Below are 16,892 nucleotides of genomic sequence, written 5' to 3' on the forward strand. Positions count from 1 at the left end.
CCTTCCTTCCTTTCTTTTTGAGTCAGAGTTTCATACATCCCAAGCTGACATTAAACCTGTTGTGCTGTCAAGGATGACTTTAAATACTCCAGATCCTTTGACCTCTATTCACCAAGTGCCAGGATTACAGGTGTATACTGTCTGGGTTTTTGTTTCTATGAGTTTCACACCATAGCCCAGGCTGGCCTCAAACTCATGGTAATCCTCCTGCCTTCACCTACTAGAATCATAGGCATGAACCGCTGTGTTAAATTAAATTCTACACCTGTGTAATTCTCAAAGACATTTGTCTTCTCCATCAGCCATTACATGAGATCAGAGCTGATGCATACTCTACCATATTCCCTGTCCTTTCATATTGACCTACATTCCCTAGCAGTATGTGGCAGGTGTATGTGTTGTCACAATAAGACACATTCCCTTCCAAAGAATGTGTCCATCTCTTACAAGGTAAGCTCTACAATCAGGCATAGTATCCTTCTGTTCTTCACCACTTCTCTGGAACCCATGGCATCATGACACATGGAAGGCTCAAAGCATGCTTGCTAAGTGAGTGTGGTTAACATACAAGTGCTGGGCAGCATCTATTCCAAATGATCTGATGAGAACAAGTTATTTTATAGTGTGGTATAACGATACTGCACATGTTTAGAGAATCCCCTAAGACAGCAGGACTGGCACTGTTATATGGAGGCTTAGAAGTGAATGTAATGCTCCTGGATGGCTCTCCAGCTTCTATCCTAAGGAGGCTGTGGGCCATCAGGTTTGGTTAATATGTGGATAAAGTAAACGATAGTAAAGATTCAAGGCAACATAATATCAAGCATACTACTGGGCCAGCATCCTTCTGGGTCTCTTTCGGTATATCCTTCCCCAAGTTTTATGCCATGTCAGAGGTCAGAGCTTCTAAGGCTGTTTCCATCAACGTTTCTTAGTATTGACACCATCAACATTTGCAACAGGGCCAATTCTTAAGGCACACTGAACAATGCTTAGCAGCATCCCTAAACGCCACTCATTAGATGCTAATAGCAGGTCCCCAGTCGTGACTCTGAGGTATCTCTCCAGATACTGCTAAATATATCCTGCGGGATAAATAGTCCCGGAAAACCACTGCCCTGTATGACCTCATAGCTGATTATTTGTACTTTGTCATGTCTTACTGCTTTCTGTCACTTGCTCTAATCTGTCTACACTGGCATCTGGAATAACTTTCTTGATGTAGGCAAGTTGGAGTATTTTTCTGAACTCCCCCCCCCCCCGCCCCCCACCGAGTCAGCATCTAGCTACAGTTGTTGCTATGTCAGCAGTCTTCTTTAATACCCAGTTCTCAGTCCGGGGTGGTACACGACTAATCCCAACAATTCAGGAGTCAGAGGCAGGTCTCTGTGAGTTCTAAGCCAGCCTGGTTTACAGAGCAAGTTCCAGGATGTCCAGGGCTACACAGAGAAACCCTATCTCAAATAAACCAAACCAAACCAAACCAAACCAAACCAAACCAAACCAAACCATCCAAAACAACCCAAAACAACAACAACAACAAAAAGGAAAACAAAAATAAAAATCCCTGTTTCCTCCAACCCTCCCAGAACAGTTCTTGACTGAAGTTGGTGCTCAATAAGCTATTGAATGGGTGGTTAAGTGAGTACATGGATTACTAAACATTTCCTCTTCCTCTTATTTCTTCTTCTCTCCTCTTTCTCCTCCTCCTCTTCCTCCTCCTCTTCTTCTTAAAGATTTGTTTATTTTTTTATGTATATGAGTACACTATAGCTGTCTTCAGACACCCCAGAAGAGGGCATTGGATCCCGTTACAGATGGTTGTGAGCCACCATGTGGTTGCTGGAAATTGAACTCAGGATCCCCAGAAGAGCAACCAGTCTTCTTAACTGCTGAGCTATCTCTCCAGCCACTCTGAACATTTCTTTAACTTGGGATTCTTCACTGAGAAAGACTCATTAATACACAAATAGAATATTTGACTTCAAGCTGTTGAGGAAAATTGATATTCTATCCTGAGTTTGAAAATTAATCCCTGAATGCCACTTTTCATTTTACTTCAGAATTACATTCACTTGTACATGAGCAATATTTTGACAAGGAATTATCTTTCTGTAATTTAGGTGAGCTACTAACTTCAAAGACACCTGCTTTGTCTCTTATGCCGGAAGCATTAGTTGGACCTGGATTAGTGTTATTATGAGTAACATATTAGCTTTCTCAAGGATACTTTATAGCTTTCAGTGATTAAACAATAGTTTTACATAAAAAATATACCAGCACAGTTTCTCCTATTATGTATATATTCACAATGTCTTATAGGTCAACTGCCTTGAAACTATAAAACCAACTCCTTTATCAGTTGGGTTTGTTCTTTGATAATTTCATAGATGTGTATAATGTGCCTTGACTACCCCTCCCTCTTATGTCTCTCTGATCCCTATCAGAAGTCCCTTTGCCAGCTGTGACTTTTGTGTTTGCTTTGTAACCCCCTTAGCTTAACCAGGGCCATTCGCGTGGCCATTGGATTGGAACCTGATAGGGTCACTACACAGCTGAAAGCGTCAAGTGCCCCTCCATGAATCTGTCAGGAGCAAACAGTTCAGGACCAATGTAGGAGGCCCCTGAGCTCATCCTTCATCCAAACTAGACCTTTTAATATTACAGGGACGTTTGTTATTCTCGCAAGAAATCTAACTTTATGGGTGTATGCTGTAGAAGATGCAAAGCTTTACTAAAAAAACTTTGCATGTTCATGGATATCTAAACATCTGTTAATTTCCTTCCTTCCTCATCAAACAGCATTAAAAGCCATTCAGTGCTTTGCTTTGTCAAAACCAATCGCCTTAGCAGTGTCTTATCAACTTCTTTCAATGCTCCTGCTTGAAGCAAAGCAACTAAAGCTTGTGCCTCTGTTTTATCTTTAAATTCAAATAAAAGCCAACTCGATAATATTTGATTTAGGGTTTTTTAATAATTTATGTTTACAAACAACATCTTTTTCTATGACACTCACTGGATAAGTTATGTGCAAAATGCATCTCTCAAATATCTAAAGCAATTCATGTGTAGAATAAATGTCTGGATACAAACCAAGTAAATTCTAGACAACAGCTGCCTCCACCAGTGGCATATGGCAATTTTCCACTACAGGAGGCCTGTCTGTGTAGGGAGTGTGCCCAGCATCTATTATATATTTCAAAGGCGGTCACCAATTTCCCTATGCACAAAGGGCTCCAGACACAACTTGCAAATATGGAATGTGCGCTCTCTTTTGTGTCTCAGAGAGAGAGAGAGAGAGAGAGAGAGAGAGAGAGAGAGAGAGAGAGAGAGAGAGAGAGAGAGAGAGAGAAAAGAATTTTCTTATATTGTAGTTCTAGAAAAGGGAGTTTCCTATTTAAAGACTCTGTTGTTATCAGTTCTCATATATCTGCAGCCAGTCATAGTGTCTCTGCAATAACAACCAACAGGTAAGCCTAGCATCATGGAAAACCAGATGGACCTAGAAACTCCTAGTACAGTGCAGAGGGGATGTCTGGTCACCAGGAAGTGCTCTGAGAGGTGATACACAGGGCAGAGAACATAGCTTTCTTCTTCAGTGAAGAAAGCTGGCTGCTTTGACTCCAGCTGTTCTAGTGTCTAAGGAAGACCATGCCCTTGAACTAAAGGAGAGTTTGTTGTGAAGATCAAACAGGAACTCATTCTGTTCTTTAACAGAAATAAACTATGTAATCCTTGGCAGTTTGATCACTTTCAAGGTTGTATTTTATTGTTTGGTCTATTGTTTGGTTGTCTGAAGTTGAGGACTACTGCTGTTCCTTGAATCAACTACTTGTTATAAAAGGGCACCATTTCCATCCCAAATGTTGTCACCTCCCAGTCCCCCCTTGGAGAGTTCCTTGTCCCATACCCCCTTACCTTTGCCTATGACAGGGTACACCCCGTCCTATATTACCCTCCTGGTGCCTCAAGTCTTTTGCAGGATTAGGAGCATCCTTTCTCACTGAGGCAGATGCGGTAGGTCTCTGCTATATATAAGTTGGGAGCCTCAGGACAGCCCATCCATGCACTCTGGTTGGTGACTCAAGTTTCTAGGAGCTCCCAGGGATCCAGGTTAGTAGACACTGTTGGTCTTCCTGTAGGGCCTTTAATCCTTCCCCTAACTCTTCTAAAGGGGTCTCTGGCCTCCATCCAAGTCTGTCTGTCGGTGTCTGCATCTGTTTCAGTCAGCTGAGCCTCTCAGAGGGCTGCTATGCTAGGCTCCTGTCTGCAAGTATTACAAAGCATCATTAATATTGCACGGGATTGGTGCCTGCCCATGGGATAGGTCTCAAAACTGGATGGTCACTGGTCGCTGGTCGGCTATTTGTAAAGGGCACCCTTTTACGGTGTGAAACATGATCTCATGTACAGGGATAGGTTTTCTTAGAAAGTGAGTCTGATGGGGAGGCAGGAATGGAAGACGCTGTATGTACAATGATGAACAGAATCAAAGCCAAATGAAAGCCATTTTGCAGAATGACTTCAGTGGGTGTTCCAGGAACATAAAGCTGAATCAACACCAGGAAATCTAGACATTCAATTTATATAATAACAAGACACAGATGAAGGCAATAACAATTTATATAGAACCTAAACTGGCATCGATATGATTCAGCGGTCATTGCATCCTCCCACTATGGGGTAAATTCTTAAAACATCCTTGTGCTCAAAATAAAGCAGCTGCTGATGTGACTGAGTTCCAGGGAAGGGTGACATTGTTATTTGCAATCGATTCAATCTTTGTTCTGTTTTGTGTGGTTCAGAAAATCTTGAGATTCAATTAGAGATGGTAGAAAGTCAGTGTGACGAATGGTAACAAAATCCTGGCTTCTTATGTCAGGAATGGTGACAGTGAGGACACTGGGCATCAGGAGGATGGATTGAGGGTGCTCTCTTCAAAAAATAAATCTAAATGTATAGAAGTATTATCAAGAAATGCACTGCAATGAGGAAACTGGGTTGAGAGACAAAGTATATTAGAGAGAAGTATGCACAGCTCTGCCTTTTCCAAGAGGAAGGAAGGCACCTAGTTGTGCTGATGGAGTCACCTTAAGGCAGCTTTAAACTCGATCAATCAATAACAGCAATAACAAATAGTAGACCAGGAATCTGGGTGAGGGAGAGGAAGAGTGGGTGGGGGACAGAGATTGGAGGTGGCGCTGTGGAGAAATGAACATAGAACCCTGCCATAGTGCTGTGGAGATGCTGTGGAGATGGCCCTGTAGCTGTAGTGTTTGCAAGGCCAGAATCAAGACCTGAATTTGATCCACAGGTCCCATAGGTATGGCGGTGCTTGCTTGTAATCCCAGTGCTGGGAAAGTAGAGACAGGAAGATTCTGGGGCTTGCTGGGAAGGCAGCCTAGCCTTTTTGGTGGGCTCCAGGCCAGTGAAAGATCCTGTCAAAAGAAATAACAGACTGTGCCTGAGAAACTACACTCCAGATATGGCCACCTCATGCATGTGCAAACACTTTCACACACATATCCCTTCAGGACACTAAAACTCTGCCCACTCTCATCTCTTTCCTGCTTCCTAGCAATACCTACCCATGTTTAGGACTTGAGGAGAGATCCCAGAAATGTGCTTTTGTTTGTTTAGATCTTTCTACCTTTAAATAATTTTAGCCAAGTAGATTTATTCTTTAAATATAATAAAGGCAGCACATGACATATGAAGGCAAATACTGACATACTACTAAGCTATGGGTAAATTTTGAGGATTATATAACTCTAGAAAGCAGCAGTCACAAACAGTTTAAACTCATTACTCTTGGTGTTTTCCTCTCTCTCTCTCTCTCTCTCCCTCTCTCCCTTTCTCCCTCCTTCCTTCCTTCCCTCTCCCCTCCCTCCTTCCTTCTCTCTCTCTCTCCTTCCCTCCTTCCCTCCCTCTTTCCCTCCTTCCCTCTCTCCCTCCCTCTTTCCCTTCCTCCTTCCCTCTCTCCCTCCCTCCCTTTTTCCCTCTCCCTCCCTCCCTTTTTCCCTCTCCTTTCCTCCCTCCTTTCCTCCCTCCTTCCTTCCTTCCCTCCCTCCCTCCCTCCCTCCCTCCTTTCTTTCTTTCTTTCTTTCTTTCTTTCTTTCTTTCTTTCTTTCTTTCTTTCTTTCTTTCTTTCTTTCTTTCTTTCTTTCTTTCTTTCTTTCTTTCTTTCTTTGACTATTCTATGGGTACTGCCATTTCTATAGACCCGAGGGCTTTAGTGATAGCAAATCTCCATATTATAAAGGCAAACTTTAAATTTTTCTTCTTTACTGTTTGATAATTTCATACATTTTGACCACATGTATTCCCTTCTCTTCTCTGGTTGCTGCCCACTGCTTTTCATCCCAACCTAATAATCTCCATAAACACTCTCTGTTTAGAACTGCCAGTATATAGTGGGTGTAGGAGCATCTCCTGGAGGCTGTCACTGACCTCACCTCTGACGAAACCTAGCTCTCCCCTCCACAGCAGCCATCACTTGCCAACAGTTCTTCAGGACTGGTTCCTCCTTCATCCACGTGGAGATTTTGGTTGGCTTGATCTTGAGGAGGTCTTGTTTGTACAGTCATAGCTGATGTGAATTTGTGTGTTCAATAGTCCTGCTATGTCCAGAAAATACTGTTTCACTGAAGACATCCATCAGCTCCGCCTCTTACATGCTTTCTGCCTCAATGTTCAGTGCTATTCTTCTCCTTTGCCTCCCTCCATCTTCGTGGTGGTCTACACTACCCTGCATAAGCTTTGGAGTCAGGTCTGCACTTTCTTCATGCCTGTAGGAAGGTCCAGTTTCCGTTTCCCTTTCCTTCCCTCTCTCCTAAACCCTCCTCAGCCCTCTCATAACCCTGCCCTTTTCTTTAATTGATATTACACACACACAGACACACACACACACACACACACACAGACAGACACACACACACACACAGTCCTAAAGTCCTAAATATAAAAATACAGCCTTCTCAGTCTGTTTCTTATACGAATGTTTTCAGTGCTGATTGTTTAGTATTGGACTGTTGCTCTATCTCTCAGCATTCCTTAGTTGCCTATAGTTCTTTGTCTAGGGCTGAGGCCTTATGAATCTTTCTCCTCCTACATCATACGAGCATGTCTATTGCTGTCATCCTTTCTCAGATCATCTTTAGGCCAGCATGGTGGCGATAGTTCACAGGTGTAGCTTTTCTGACATTTTCTAGGAGACACAATCTTACAGCAAATTTCCCATTTCTCTGGCTATTACAGTCTCTTCATAGTTTCTTCTGCAATGGTCCTGGAGCTGTGCATGCAAGAGCTGTCTTGTACACATAGTTACCAGGTTCGACAACTCTACATGTTAATAGTTGTGGTTTTCCCTAATGATTTTGTTTGTTGCAAAGAGAAGGATCCTTGAAGGTGAGAAGTATACTTATCTGTCAATATAATGATAAACATTTAGAATATAGTTAGGGATTATGCTGCTTTTGTAAAGTGGTGGTTGTACTCCAAGATCTGTGACTTCACTAGGTAGCTGGCTAGGTTTCCGGAACCAAGGATAAATTCCCTCTTGTTGAATAGGTCTTAAATTCAATTAGAGAGCTGCTGTTCGCTGTTGAGCTATGCCTCTATTACACTGTTAGGGTTACTGTGCCATGATGCTTGAGGTCATGGTTCATATCATAACGGGGTAGGACTGTTGGGTGCTTCCATTTTTTGGAAGCTTATTTGGCATTTCTGACACCATGAAAGCTAGTCCTCAGGGAGGAGGCTATCATGTCAGATCCAACTCTGGTTCTCTGGGCACTGTCTGAAGTTCATGGTGTCTTCGGTAATAGGGGCTTAGGAAAGTCTAGTTTTATTTGGGATTTTCAGCTACTTCAGATATAAAGTTTCAAGTCAAAGTCATTTCTTTGAGGCTGGTGTTTGAGTTGCATCTCTGTAGAAGGTCATGAATGAAATGCTTGAATCTTGAATCCCTGGCTCCCAGGGACTCTGGCTGGTTGTAATTTGAGGTCAATTATAAAGTGATATAGGGAATCCTCCTGGTGCCTGGAAAGATGGGCCAAGTAGTACAGTTGGTAACATTTGGGGTGTGAGTACCATCTGTGCTGAGGGTTTGAGCTGGTTGGCATGGTACCTAATTTGGATGGCTAAAGCATGGTATACTTTGACAAAACTACCATTTCCATGGGTCACAGAAACATCATTTTTAGTTTAAAACTAGTTGTTCTTTCTATTTCCATCTTGGGAAGGTTGGAAGTGGTTAGGATAAATATGAATAAGCTATAAAAATAAATGCCCAAAATTTAACTGCAAAGAGCCACATACTATTTCTCATATAACACCATTTAAACAGATTATGACAACGCTGAATGATTAAATCACTCAGCATTAACATCTTTATAAGAGGACACAGGACATTTAAGCCTTCAGTTTTGCCCAAAGCATGTGTTTTAGAGTACTGTGGTCAGGTGTAACATTCTCTGTATTTTTGCATCTTAGGCAACCTTTTCCTGCACCTGCGAGGACCAGTACATTGGCACGTTCTGTGAAGAATTTGATGCCTGTCAGAGGAAACCTTGCCAGAATGAGGCGAGCTGTATTGATGCGAACGAGAAGCAGGCCGGGAGCAATTTCACTTGCCTTTGCCTTCCGGGTAAGATTTACTTAGTGATTAGCCAGCAGAATCTTAACCGATGTATATACATCGGTTAAGGGATGGGCAAACAATACCTTGTCCAGGTGCCGGACAAAGGGCTCTCATTTGAACCTATCAGTGTCTGCGTATGCTTAAGGATGGAGGAAGGAAGTACACATGAGGCAGTCATACTTCCTGGCTTGTTTCTGATGTTAGAATGTGCCTGTTCTTGCAGTCCCGCATTTTTCGTTTGGGAAAATGATATTTTTAGTCAAGTAGTGTATATGGATGTTTCAGAAAGCAATCGCACAAGTATGTCTTGAGATGGGTACCATTGCTTTAGCTGATATGGAAAAAGCTAGGGTGAGTCATACAAGCTATTGTGCACTGGCACCTGAGCCTCCTATTTGTGATCATTATCTTTTGTTGACATGTACTCACCAGCCAAGTTCTTGGTGGTAGCTTATTTTCCATCATAGGGCAAGTCTTGATTAGTATGGGGGGCATTCTTGAATGGAACAAGAGACTTGAAGCTCTCTAAGCATTTGAATGTCCTGATACTGTTGTAAACCAGTGAGAGACTAATAAGTTTCTCTCTCTCCATGTGCACAACTCAAATCACTTTGCTCCTTTGCCAGTGTCTATTACTGTGTAGACACTTGGGATGGGGTAGGTGATGTCATTGGAGAGTATGGATGGAGAAATGGGACTCATAGAGATTAGGTACTCACTCTCCAAAACATAACCTACAGAGCACAAATTTATAAATTTAAAATGAAGAGTTACTTATTCTAACCCAAACCTAATAAAATCTTAAGAACTGGTTAATAAGTTGATACATTCATCATTCATCAGATCATGTGTGTATGTGTGTGTGTGTGTGTGTATGTGCATGTGTGTCGGTATGTGCGTGAATAATAGGCTAGATGATACTATTTTTTCTAAATACACATTTCTAATGTGTGCATGAGAATGCAATTTGTTCTATAATTTGCACTGTCAGGCTATTTACTGGCTGATCACATGTGCCTTTTCATGTCAGTGTATATGGAACAATGTTATTTATTTGAACCGTTATGTTTCCTACATTTGTATCTCTCAGTTATATTCCCCTCCCACCCATTCATCCAGATGCCACCTTGGCATCTCCATTTGGATGCTCCAGGCCTCCCTGAACTAAATCATCCCCAAATTGAACTCAGGGGCCCTACCTCTACACAGTTCATCTTCCTGTTTTCCAGCCAGACCTCTACAAGTTATCCTAGGTGCCTGTTACAATTTCTACATTGTCTTTCCTTCCAACTATCCTCTCTTTGCCTCCTGGAGCAGTCAGTTTTGTCTTGTTGTAACAGAGATTCCTGAGGAAAAAGCTCAAAGAGGAAGGACTTATTTGGAATCATGATTCCATGGTTGTTTGACTCCATTGTTCTTGGATTGTGGTAGGTAGACTTTGTTTTTATAGTTAATACATCTTGTACCCCATTTAAGACACTGTTTTCCTCTTTCTGATATTTTATTTCTTCTATTAAAATAGAAGCTATTTCATAGTACCATACTTATCAACAGTTATGAGATGTTTTGATGTACTTTAAAAAAAACACAAGGCAGTTAGTTATACTATTTTCTGAATATTATGTCTTGCTCCTTCCCCAAATTTCCAAAGAATGTCGTGTTTGCATCTGGGGGCAGGGGTCTCTGCACACAGCTCACAGATTAGGCAGATTTCAAAATGAAACAAATGATCTTGCTGGCTTGCCCATCATGCTTCAAGGCCCTTTTTGGAGACGTGTTATCTGCCTGAAGCTGTTTACCTGTAGGAAACTTTCATCCCACAGACGCTTGCTGTTTTGTAGTGGGATTTTAAAAACATTTTACAGAAGCTATTTAAAACATTTTAAAAAATTCTTTGAGAGTGTCATATATGCGCATAATGAAATATGATTGTCTCCGTCTCCCGTTTACCATCCCCCAACTCCCCTGGGCTCTCCTTCCCTGCAATGCCCACCCGTCGACTTCATATCCTTTTATGCTCCTTAAAAAATAAAGACCAGTTAGGGTTGCCCTTATGTGCATGTGGGCAGGGCCATCCGCAGGAGTCTGGGAAACCTACCAGTGGCCATATCCTCAACAAAAAGAATGAGTCTCCTTCCCCCAGCAGCTATCCACTGCCAACAGCTCCCTCAGTTAGGGGTGTGACCTTGCCCATCTGTGCTAGAATATGGGCTGGCTTGGTGAAGGTCTTGTGCAGGCAGTTTGTTATGGTTTATGAGATTCTTTGATTCATGGGTAATCTAGAGATTAGGACTATAGTAGATTAGAATTTGAGTTGATTCAGCAACAAACTCTTGTCTATTCGATTTTCATTTGCAGCTCGTAAGCAGGACTTCCCTAGTTGTTGAGAAAAGTCATGTTTTTGAGAAAAGCCATGTATGTGTCTGAACAACATAAAATGAGCTTTATATTATCATTAAAATTTGTATTACAAGGAAAATGTTATTATCAACTGTGATTGATACTTCTCTTGAAACTAGCAATACTTTCAGAAAGAAGATATCAACTTCTTGATATTGTCAAAGATATCATCAAAGATGTCAACTACTGTAGGAGAATCTATCAGGAGGTTTCTGAATTTGAAATTAATTGAATCAGGCTTTTTCTAAATCCTTGGTAATCTCCCATTGCTTGGCCTCCATGTTGGCCTTCTGATTTGAACTGATAAATCACCGCTCCTTGGGTCTTGAGTCTGCCTGGCTCTGGAAAGGAACACACACAGCTCTCTCTGTTGTGCCAAACCCTGCACTTTACCAGACAGGAAGTGCATGACTAAAATGAAATTTAACTTTTAAACTGGGATTTATTATATTAAAACCTTCTAACATCAAGAATATAATTTTCCTCATAGGAGCCATTTCTTTTCTTTTCTTTTTTTCTGGAAAGAATAGCTGTGATATACATTCACACCTGCCACTGCCAAAATATTATTAGCATCTTGCAATGGATTTCCATAATGCTTCAAAGCACCACATTGTTCTGACTAATCGGTGATTTTAGACTATTTTTGAGAACTCATTCTGGCAAGTTTAACACATGAGCCTATCTACATTTATCAGGCAAACACTGATGGCCGAAGGGTCAGTGCCTGTGAAGTGGGCACCGCCACCTAGGGACAAATTCCAGCATCTACTGTGAGTTCACACACACACACACACACTCCAAGGAGTCTGTATAAGTGGATCATGGTGCTGTGTTTAAAGATGGGCAGATTCAGATCTTTCCTCTTTCTGTGTGAAGTCTGAAGGCCAAAGGACATATTCAAGGTCACAAGGCCTGTGGGAGAAACTGAGACACAGCTCCACATCACTCTGGGCCTATCTCTGAGTCAGAGATGTTTTCTCTGCTCACCAATGGCTCCTCACCAATGCATACAGAAGGTTTTGAGCAGTATAAACACATTGTTTCCAAAGGCATCATCTCTTCTCAGGACCAGCAATGGCACCAACTGGAACTAAGTGGATACAAAACCAAAATTTTGTGGCTCAGAATTTCTGAGTGGGCCTTTCTGATTTACTGGTTATGCGATACTCCTAACTTTCCACAAAACCCTGGCAGGTCTTCCCATCTTTAAAAGAAAGGTTGATATAAAAATCATTCATTCATCTGACAGTTGGCTAACAGATGCTTGCTACCCGTCAGGTGTTCTCCGGGTTCTGTGGATATAATTGTTTAAGTCTTTGTGTTCACTGAAGTCATAGTTTAAGGGTGGAAATAGCTAAACCACATGCATGTGTGGGTATACTATGATGCCTGTATGTGTGTATACATGTGTGTTTGTATATATGTGTACATTTATGTGGTCAACAGAAAGAGGCAAGGTGCAATGGGGTCAATGAAGAAGCAAAAAAGCAAAGAGACAGAAGAGTAAGGTCATTGGGGAATACCTTTCTGAGATTGAAATAAGGGACCCCAAGGAGATGAGCTTGTCATCAATGTGAATGTCAGTGGGAGGAAAATGTCAGGTCTACCCATATGCTATGGTCTGAATGACTGTGTTTCTTGAAGCTTGTATGTTTAAATGAAGCTACCAAGAAGATGGTATTAAAAGGTGAACCTCAGAGGTCACAGGTGTGTTACACGCACGAATGGAGTTGCTGTCCGTATAAAAGATGACCCTGCGTTCCTTTCTGCCATGTAACGACACATAGAAAGCATCGTTTATGAGGAGGAGGACATTACCAGATACTGAATCTGCTGGCACTTTGATTTTGGTCTACTCAGCCTCAAGCTGTATTGGTATGATGCTAGTGGTGTTTACTGGTTCCCAGTGTGGGGTACTTTGCTCCAGCAGCTTTAATGGACTAAGAAAATACAAAAGGTCCCAACGTAGGAATTTACCTGCAGTGTCTGTGGGGCAGGAGTGCAGAGCATAAGAGAGTCGGGGATGAGATGTGGAGCTCAGATGAGCTGTAACAGCTCACAAGGATAAGCAAGGTTCTTGTCCCAAGGATGATGGGAACCTTTGATGGCTAACTACAGTGGGCCATGTGATGATGCCCCTTCACCAGCAGGCATGCTGAGAAAATGGCGAGGAGATTACTGGCCATCCAGGCAGTGTATAAGCACAGCTGGCCTGCTGCTTGTAGAAGTGGTGAGAGCCTTTTGACTAGGGATGCATTTGAGGGGAGAGCTAATTTCTTACAAGTTGGATAGGAAATATGCTTGCAGTCAGAAATTGTGTGACATCAAATTTTTTAAAAAAAAATCTCATTAAGGTATCATCCATATACTATTGAGATATGAAATTCAGTGTTTTTTAGTACATTCAGGGGTTGGGCAATTATTACAATGAATTTTATGACATTTTATCACCTCAAAATATGCATTGTAGTTCTTCCTAGCATCATGTGATTCTAGCATTTCCCCAACTCCAGCCCTATGCAACTTTCTGCTTCATAGATTTGCCTACTTTAGACTCTTCATAGAAATTCAGTCATATGATAGGCAATGTTTATCAGCAGTTTTTTCCATTGAGCATGTTTCCAAAGCTCATTCATGACATGATGTGGATGGGTTCCACTTTCTTCTTAATGCCTGAGTAATTTCCCCCGCGTAGACACACCTTTGGTCACCTACTCATGTCCTTATGGCTGCAGGCTACTGTGGAAAATGCTGCTGTTTTCTCTCTCTTGGGTCTTTTCTGGTCTTTACCACATTCCATGTCCTCCACCTCTCTGCTTTCTTTCTTTCTTTCTTTCTTTCTTTCTTTCTTTCTTTCTTTCTTTCTTTCTTTCTTTCTTTCTTTCTTTCTTTCTTTCTTTCTTCTTTCCTTCCTTCCTTCCCTCCTCTTTCTCTTCTTTATCTTCTTCTTCCTCTTCATCTTTCTCTTCCTCCTCCTCCTGTTCCTCTTCCTCCTCCTTCTTCTTCTTTTTTTTTTTTATTTCTTTGAGAAAGGGTTTCTCTGTGTAGCCCTGGATGTCCTGGAACTCACTCTGTAGACCAGGCTGGCCTCAAACTCAGAAATCCACCTGCCTCTGCCTCCCAAGTGCTGGGATTAAAGGTGTGTGCCACCACTTCCAGGCTACCTCTCTGCTTTCTATTTGCTAGGGTCTGAAACCTGCTCCCCTTATACCATTAAGAAAGTGACAAATCATCTGTGTTTAGCTCCTCTTCCCCCCTTCTTCTTTCCCTTCCTCTTCCCTTCTCTCCATCTCCCATCCCTCCCTCCCTCCTCCCTTGCCTCTGGTACACATTGATCTGACAGGTGATTTCCTAAATGAAGTCACCTGCTAGCTTACATCTGTTTCATGGACTTGCTTCTCTAGGTCAACGCTCAGCACCATTTCCTCTCTGCTCCTTACCCTACCCCCAGAGCTAATCTCTTGAGAAGCATTCTCTGTGTGGTTTTCAGAGCCCCATACTGTATCCATTTTCCTGAGTTCTCACAAGATCTCACCCCCCTTCCTTTTCCCTTTAGCCATTCTCCTGGGCCTTTGGTAGCAATTTCTCATTCTGAGCTGTCACCACAAGAATGGCTTCCAGACCGTCTTTCCAGTCTGGCCTCTCACCTCAGCTCTAGCAGTATTATTAGACTTGGCATTGATGCATCTGCTCACTCCTGCTGGCGCTGGTCTCCCTCATTGCTCAGCCTGGATGCTGGACACTGATGGCTCTGCATTTCTGTCATTTATCCCTGGACACTCACCAATTCACTTTATTTATGATGATTCTCTATCTAATTCTTTCTTCCTATTCCACCACCGCAGCCCTGATTCAAACTGCTGTCATCTGCTGCCTGAGTAATGGTGACAAGCCTCCCTCCATTCCATCTTGCTTTGTACACGCTGCTGGTGAGACTTGGGAAGCTCAGGCCTGGGATGACTAAAGAGATGCTGTAGGCTGAGCAGCGCAGATTCAGTTCCTTGGTGCTGTTTGGTTTTATATGGCCTTGGGGAAATGCTTTGATCTCATTGGGCCTCTGTCAAAGATGAGGTTGAAGGAAGGTGGTCAAGGGTTACAGTTCAGTGACTGTTCTAAAGCTGGTTTGTTGGTTTTCATGGGCTTCTTACATGAATTTCATGAAAGCAGGAGAAAGGACACATGATTAAGAGCCTGATGTTTACAGTTGGCCATTCTCTTTGAGTTCCACAGTCATCAGTAAACTCTGACTCCTCTGATCTCAAGTGAACTTACCATGAAACAGAGCAACAATATTGATCTTGAAAGAGTGAGTAAGAATATAGCATACATACACTAACATATGTGTATATATGCGTACATATATTCCATATTTGTACTTGTAAAAATGGCATACAACACACATTTGTATATATGCACACAACATACACCTGCACACATACATACACATGCATTTGCATGCATGTGCACGCACTCAGACACACACACACACACACACACACACACACACACAGGCCCAGGATGGGTGGCTCATATAGGACCCCTTTCTGTCTGGTCTTGGACATTGATATAAGAGAAAGGTGAAGAACAGAATTCTTTTCTCCCTCCCTCTATTCTGAGAGCCTGGTTATAAGGGTTTCTCTATGGCTATTGAATGCCATCCAGCCCAGAGATATCCACCAGAGAAGACTACTTAGACACAGGTTCAAGCCAATAAAAAGTCTTTATTAACTGGTTGGTGGCTACCTTAGGTGTTCAGGTTCTGAGTGCAGTCCCAAGTCTTCCCCAGGGTAAGATTTAAGGCATAAAAGCCACATCCTGGGTCGACACACCTCAATTAGTAAGAATAGTCACCCAGAAGCAGAAGTACAGAAGCCAAAAAGCAAGATTAGTGCATTTAGTGACTTTCCCAGAATTCTGGCCTTTGATGGATTAGGTCTTTGTTCTCATTTTGGTAGGTGGTGCTGCCTCTGTGCTGGGTTACTGAGTTTAAAATCCTGAATGGTTCCACCATCATGGTGTCAATTGTGCTAAGATCTGGGACTTGTTATACTTTAGGGTTTTTTTCCTTTTCTATAATTTGAGTTATATATATAAAACTCTTAAATCACGTTAATGATTTACATTAACATAATGCTTGCTGGTCACTTCCAGGGTTAGTAGATGGTATATAATGGTATGTCAGAATAATCTAGAAGACTTCTTTTTTGTTTGCCTTTTTTAATCTTTATGTTTGTTTTGAGGTGTGTGAGTGTAGAGGACACCTCAGGTGACAGTACTCATTTTCTACCTTGTTTGAAGTAGAGTCTCTTGTTAGCCACTGTGTTTACATGGCTAGTTAGTTCTTGAGTGCCATCTCTACAGAATTAGATATTCATACACCACCTCATGTGGCTTTATGGGTTCTGGAGAATCTGAACTCTTCATTCTTGTTTAGCAAGTGGCTTGACCACTGAACCACCCCACTATCCTTGAATGGCTCCTTAGATTTAAGTTTCTAGGCCCACCTGGGGTTTCTGCCTCAGTGGATGAAGGATGCTGCTGCTTCGTAGACATTGGACAGGTGTTCCCAGGTGATGCTTACGCTGATCACATTTAGAGGATGACAGTTCTCAATGGTGTGTGAAGAGCTGGAGCTCAGATGACAATAGGCACATTGCTCTGCAGTCTTGGAATCCACAGATACTATATTCATTCACAAAACACAGGGCCATTTTAGACACACTAGAGCCCAGGCACTGTGTAAGCCACTGTGGAGTTGAAGGTACATTTGTAGGCGTTATACCTGATGCTCAGAGGTGATCAAACTTGGTGTCTTGAGAGCTAGGCATCTTTAGCCTCATTCTGGCCA

The 16,892-nt window shown here is 42.2% G+C and overlaps 1 protein-coding gene across 1 annotated transcript in view; it reads left to right on the forward strand.

The window, feature by feature from the left end:
• Dner (delta/notch like EGF repeat containing) overlaps positions 1–16,892 on the forward strand; it is a 295,828-nt gene that overhangs the window by 170,097 nt on the left and 108,839 nt on the right. The window contains exon 6 of the mRNA XM_052192619.1: positions 8,494–8,647. Within this exon, the coding sequence (XP_052048579.1) occupies positions 8,494–8,647 (154 nt within the window). The remainder of the gene's footprint in view (positions 1–8,493; positions 8,648–16,892) is intronic.

Source organism: Apodemus sylvaticus, chromosome 9, assembly GCF_947179515.1.
Source record: "Apodemus sylvaticus chromosome 9, mApoSyl1.1, whole genome shotgun sequence".
NCBI lineage: Eukaryota > Metazoa > Chordata > Mammalia > Rodentia > Muridae > Apodemus > Apodemus sylvaticus.